This window comes from Idiotropiscis lumnitzeri, chromosome 19, assembly GCF_059441095.1.
Source record: "Idiotropiscis lumnitzeri isolate Australia: NSW breed Sydney's pygmy pipehorse chromosome 19, RoL_Ilum_1.0, whole genome shotgun sequence".
Classification (NCBI taxonomy): Eukaryota; Metazoa; Chordata; class Actinopteri; order Syngnathiformes; family Syngnathidae; genus Idiotropiscis; species Idiotropiscis lumnitzeri.
The window spans coordinates 2,748,646-2,755,394 of NC_142409.1; the positions used below are offsets into that span (position 1 = coordinate 2,748,646).

General features: G+C 35.9%; 1 protein-coding gene across 1 annotated transcript; it reads right to left on the bottom strand.

Annotated features, from left to right (window-relative positions):
• Positions 1–2,450: 2,450 nt before the first annotated feature.
• On the bottom strand, positions 2,451–6,160 carry bloc1s5 (biogenesis of lysosomal organelles complex 1 subunit 5). The gene is made up of 5 exons (XM_088283153.1): positions 5,858–6,160; positions 5,145–5,227; positions 4,820–4,949; positions 4,636–4,694; positions 2,451–3,233 (listed from the first exon to the last, which is right to left on the bottom strand). The coding sequence occupies exons 1-5, from the start codon at positions 5,874–5,876 to the stop codon at positions 3,057–3,059; spliced, it is 468 nt and encodes a 155-aa protein (XP_088139279.1). The 5' UTR covers positions 5,877–6,160; the 3' UTR covers positions 2,451–3,056.
• Between the last annotated feature and the right edge of the window lie 589 nt (positions 6,161–6,749).

Sequence of the window (6,749 nt, forward strand, 5' to 3'; positions counted from 1 at the left end):
ATATATATTACTGCTGTCAAATGATTAATTTTTTAAACTAATTTATTACAAAAAATTCCATGATTAATCGTGATTAATCACATTTTTCAACTACTATTTTTTGCAAAGCTAATAACAGATATTTACTTGAATAATATCTTTTGATGCAAAAATCACCAAATATGAAGTATATTTAATTCAAAGACTGTTCTAATAGCTTTCTTTAATTCTTGAATACGATCTAAATGGAGACATATTTACAGGCATTTTTCTTCAAAATATTTCTCAAAACTGCCCAAAAGCGCCACACTCCAGCAGTGTTGGTTTTCAAGGCCCAGTGGTAACTTAAACACAGTGTTTTGTTGTGAGACGTGCTAAAGATGTACAGCTAATATGGCACAATATTTGCAAAGTATGCAAATAATTTTTTATGTAAATCAAACTGAGTTAAGTGAGTTAAAATATTTAACTGAGTTAATTTTTTGGGGATTAATCACCTGAGTTAATGCTTTAATTTTGACAGCCCTAATATATATATATATATATATATATATATAGCCAATGAAACTGACTGGGACAAAAATAATGGTACCTCTAGAAAAAAATCTAATTAGCATCAAACGTGTCTTCAAACCGGTAATTAGTCAGTCCGCCAATTAAGGGGGTGAAAAGTAGTCACTGTGCTGATCGGTGACATGATGTGTACCACACTAAACATGGACCACAGTAAGTGAACCAAACCCTATTGAACATCACTTTTTAAAAAAATCATTCAAATACCGTGGCAAAGTGGTCGACTCAACAGCTAAAGTTTGACTTGAACACAGAAGCAGTTCGTTCTATCGACGAAAGGTACAGCACGTGGGCCAAGACAGGACAGTGCTTTAACAGTACACTTTCTACTCTGACCATTTCTTGCCATGGTAGATCAAACACGTTCAGCTTGTGTGGCTACGTAGATATGTCGTTGCTTGAAATCATTTCTCAATCTGACACCATCCTGCTGAGTCAAAATTCATCAGAAGAGATCTGAGTAATGAACATTCTCACGTCAGGCTTGAGAAGAGGCCCCGCCCTCGACTCCGACTTTTGGATGTGACCTTTCACAGGCTATGTTTTTCTTTCTTTCCAGCCAAACCAAAAAATAAACAAGGGCAGATGAAAAGGCGCCTCGCTGGCCGGGGCTGACCATGTTTCCGTCTTGTCACTCCTTATTAGCCGATGATGAGCTGTCTGCATGTTGGACAGCTGCGCCGTGTCGCTAACACGAGAAGGTGCACACACGCACGTTAGACATGCACAAGGTAAATTGGCGTCGGCCCTTTTCCCGTGAGCAACTGCGGGCGTGGCTGTGCCCTCTCTGTTCTACGACATGTCGACCACCACGTTCTACTTTGGCATCCGCTGTCACGACTCACGACTGACACATAATCATGCACACATGCAGGCAAGCGGAGGAAACAAAGTGTGCCCTTGCATGAGAAATTAATGAGACTCAGTTGCTGGGAAACAAATGGGGAAAACAAGAAACTGAGCCCTTTTTTCTGTAAAATCTTTAGTTTAACTCCTGTGACAAAAACCTGCTGCAGACCACTTGCAGAGCAAAATACAGTTAAAGTCGACACAAAAATTGGTCAAAAGCTATGTTTTTGTGATATAGAACATGTTGTGATTAGGAATCTACAATGTGGTTCTATTCACAATTAACCAATCACACTCAAACTCAACACACAACTGCCACCATTTAAAATTGTATATGGCTCTGATTATATAATATAATATATATATACATTATAATAATATAATATATATATATAAAATATTTTTATGTATAATATGTATATAATATATATATATGCCATTTGAAGAGAGATGTGTGCACTTTTTCTATCCATTATACTGTCGCTCATAGAGAGGTGCCATTTTGTTTCCTGAAGTGTGCGACAGCTTCCTTAATCAAGGCACAAGAACCAACCAAACGCGCTAGGAGACTTACATTGTAGTCCAAGTCATTTGTGCGGAACCGGGTTGTTGCATTCAAAATAAAAGTAAAGTATAGAATATATATAATTATATTTCATGCTTACAGATAACCACCTTAAATCTTGTGGATCGTCTCAATTGTTTCAATACACAAATGAATGTAAACACATTAAAGGTGTAATTCCGCCCCCTCGTGGCGAGACTGGTGGATTGCAGTTCCATCAACACCCAAACCAATAAACAAATCGTAGGTATACTAAGCAATTTAATAAAAATGTGAAATGTCAGCTGTCCGATTGAGTTTGAGGAAATTTGTTCTCAGGACGTTCTAATAATTTGATGTTTTATTTGTTTAACGTTATTTCAGTTATAGTCCCAGACCACCAAGCCTGCCACTGACAATGCATGCAAAGTACACATGTAATCCTTTTCATGTGCATGTGGCAACGTTAAAGCAAGAAGGAAATTAAAACCAGAAGAACAACATGTGTCACATGATGGTGTTATTCAGCGAAAGCAGCAGTACAAACAGAGGATTTGTGGCATCGGATTTGATGTGGCCAAGCAAATGAGAAGCAGCTGTTACTGATCATTCAAGCAGCGTTCATCATGAAAGTTACTTCACAGACAGTTTGGTTTACTTGAAGACGTCAGGGGTCAAATGTTCCAAACACGGGTGAGCTGGTGATTTATTCTGGAAACAAAAATTGTGTTTGTACTCACTTCTTTAAAAACTTGACCTGTGCTTTAAACACACCTGCTCGGCATATTTCCCCCACACTTTAGTGAATAGTCATTTCAAAAACATGGAATCCTTTAGGAAAATGATGCATCAATGCCTTCTAGGCAGGGATTCATTATAACCTGGCAATGATAAAAAATGTTTTTTTCCCCCTCATGTTTGAAAGTGACTTATTCCAGACTTGTTCCTTTTTGTGCTTATTGTGTGCAGTCATTTGTGATTTTATGTAACAGTACAATATCAATCACACTGAACATTCATAATTTGGAAAAGTCTTGCACATAAGCAGAACGTGAGCTCTTTTCTGTAGGCTTTCTAACCACACACTTGAATGCAAGCCTGCACACAATGACTAAACATCTGATAACAACTTATCCAGGTCCTTTTTCTTCTCGCTGTACCGAGTGCTGATTTGTCCAACAGCCTTGGCATGCTCTTCGCCCACCTCTTCCTTTAGTCGCTGCTGCTCCTTCAGGAAGCCTGCCCACTCATCTTTCAAACGCTCCATGTTTTCCTGCAGCTGGCCACTCTAAAAGGGCATAAACATAGACACTCGTGTAAAAACAAAATAGACAAAGCATATCAAAATAAACAACTAATGACAGGAATTTAATGTACAGTTAGTCTGTTTTAATTTGTTTGTTGACTTCCAAGTTGATGTTATGTTAAAAAAAATAAATAAAAGATGCCGATGGAGATTCCGATTTTTAGCAGAAAATTTCTGCTAACCGTTTAATTGGCTGATTAATTTAAAAAAAAGAAGAGAAAAAAAGTAAAAATTATTTTCTTTTAGTCTCTTAACACAACAATGAATATTTGTATTACAGGCAGAACATTTGACTGTTTACAATAATTTGTATTTCAGCTCATTTGTTTAACTTGACAACAAAGAGATCAATCTACTAAAATCTGATATTTTTTCTTTTTTGGGAGGAGGGTGTTTGAATGTCATTATAATTGTCTTATGTATCAATGTGCTAAAAAATGTAAATGAGAAAAATTGCCCACCCACAAAAAAAACAAAAAAAAACTAAACAAATCTGATTTCTTGCTGATTTGAAAAAAGAAAATTTAATATTTGCCGATTAAACTGACCCGCCGATTATTTGGTCAGGCCCCAAAAAAGAAAAAAAAAAAGAAAAAAGTTTATTCAGAGATTTCAAAACCTTTGCATTTGATGAAAAAACAAAACTGAATTTTGAATATACTTGTTAGCTAGCACCATTGTCCCTTGATGAGGACTGTGCGGTTTCTACTTTTCTTTTTTTGCGGGTGTCTTTTGCTCCTTTGTCACATTGTCATCAACCAATGATTAAACTTCAAATAAATAATATATAAATTGATATAGTTTATAACACAGGTGCATTTGCAGTGGTTTTAAAGAACAGGAACTGATGTCATACACACTACGCTTTGCTGAAGCAAATTAATCCCTTTTTTTATTTATTTATTTATTTTTTAAAGAATGTGGCCAAAAATCTAAATTGTGATAAAAAAATTGATTATGTCCACGCTTAGTACTCACCATCAATTGCGAGAAGCAATTCCGCTTCAAATGCATTCCTGGGCGGATTTAAAAAAGAAGGCCACAGTTTTTTTAGATGGGCATATTGTAGACAAGAAGCATAGGACACCCACTAATTACAACAACTCCATTCATTTTGATGACATAATTGTCAGTTTTATGTTTTATTTTTGATTTTTATTTCTTTTGATGCCAGGATTAAGCTGTCAAAATTGTCCATTTGTGAGAATGGTTTGAGGTGCAAAAAAAGATGGGGGACCGCTTACCCAGCTATTTATGTATATATTTATTTATGGACATTCAAATATGTATTGAGTCATAAGCAATGCATACTGGCTTTTAATGTCTTTATTTTAGATGAAAAGTGTGTCAGGCAAGTAAAAAAAAAAGGTCCGTATTCATTTACCTGCTGTGTTTCTAGCCCCCTCTGCTGGACTCTTTCTGCCATGTGATTAGCAGCCTTCACTGTGACAGAAGAAAAAAATGGGTGATCACAATTTGACATTCTATTTGCAAGTCACATTGGATTCAAGTGAAAATATTTTCTTCACGGTAGAAATTTTTTTACTGCTCATGAGAGACATACTTACATCGAGCAATGACATTGGAGAGCTGCTGCTTCACACTCTCCAAATCTGACGGAAGCACTTCCTCATTTGCTTCTTGCACCACTTTATTCACGCTCTCGAGTAGTCGGCTCTCCCTGTGAGCCCTTTTCTCCTGGGAAAGAGGAAATGTCATGAAAAGCTTTCACAAACAATAACGATAGAGCAATAACATATAGTGTGGTCCATCAAAGGTGAATTCCATTCAAAGATGTGGCGAGCCCACCGATAGGTAAACGTGTTATGGCCCTTTATTTATATATTAAAGCAAATCAGGCATATCGCTGTGAGTATGTTTTATCTTTTATACCTCAAATTCTCTCACAAAGTAACGGATCTCTGCATTGATAATAGGCCTGTGGTCGAGCAGCCGGGACTGGATATCACCAACATCTAGCAGGAGCAAAAAAAGAAAACAGCCATTACATTCAATCCATTATAAAATAAACAGCATTAACTATGAATAAGGATTTTTTCACCCTCTCAATTACGTGATAGTCTACATTAAAAGTCTACATTAGTCTATGTTTATTGTATTAGTACACGTTAAAAACTGAATCCAAGTGATCAAAAACAATACAACATACACAAATATCAAAACGGAGTTGGGGTACAATAAAGTTTATCCTTTTTTCTCTGGTCAATTGGAACACAAAAATCTTTTCTTCAGATAAAACAAATTCCATGTATCCAAAACATTTCCACTCATGCATACACACGGTGAAAATGTACATAGATAATGAATATAATGTGATTAAGGTGATTCTGATTGTAATAGCAAAAACAAAATCAGTGAAAACACCGCATATTTTTTCATCTCTAACTTTCTATTTCTGTTATTCTTTATTGTAATTTGTCTGCAGTTGTAAATGTTTTTGTTGTTCCCAGATCAATGACACCACATAGTAAAAGAGATTAAATAATTTTAGAAAATATTTTAAGTCCTACTTTCTCCTTGAACCTTGTGAAGGATAAAAAACAGTATAGACGAAACACGTAATCATAACTGAGAGTATCACTCACCTTTAATAATTTTGTCCATTTTTCCCTAATAAACTCCTCAGTAGTTAAGTCTAGTTTGAATCGCTAGCTTACATGCTAGCTTCAAATTGCACCAGACACAAGCCACATGTTTAACAACAAGCTACGAGCAAACAGGAGGTTAATTGTGACACAAACGTAATCTATGCGTATGCCTTAATGTGTAATGAATAGCATCGTATGTAAAATCTCAGATTTGTTGTTAAGAACAGTCACGTTAATATAAGTCAGCTGATCTCAATAACCAAAACAATTTCTGCTACTTCCGGGTACAAAGAGTGGATTGAACCAACTCACTCGAATAGGGGTGAGACATTTGGTTGGACTTCGTTTATTGTAGTTTTACGAATTCATGGGGACTCTTTTCAATTATCTTTTGGTTGCACAAAGTTAAAATGAAGCTATAGTACTTTTGGAAAGACGTATTTGCTCATTTATAAGTGTAATTGTAGTAAAGGCAAACAGTGAAGGCGAGCTTTCTGTGGCCCAGTAGATGTCAGTCTTGCTCTGTTTAGAAGCTTGTCAAAAACACCCAAACACATTTTCACCTAAAAAATCTTTTTTTAAAAAATCCACAGCCAAAGCCTAACTTACCCACAGTGAACGTAACATAATATTGTCCTAAATACTCCTTTGGCTATTGCATTAGTAATGTATGCAAAAATTGTAAATTCTATGTGCATAAATAAATTTATAAAGACAGTACTAGTGGCGGAATCAAAACAGCAACATGCAGGGTGACAAGAAGCATTGTTTGGGCCAAATAGTTTATACCTTGCTAGTCGCAAAATTCATTAGGATTGTCACATTCAGTCAAGGAAGAAATCACGAAGGCACTACAAGTGCCCTACTTTCCACATTGTTTACTTAGACA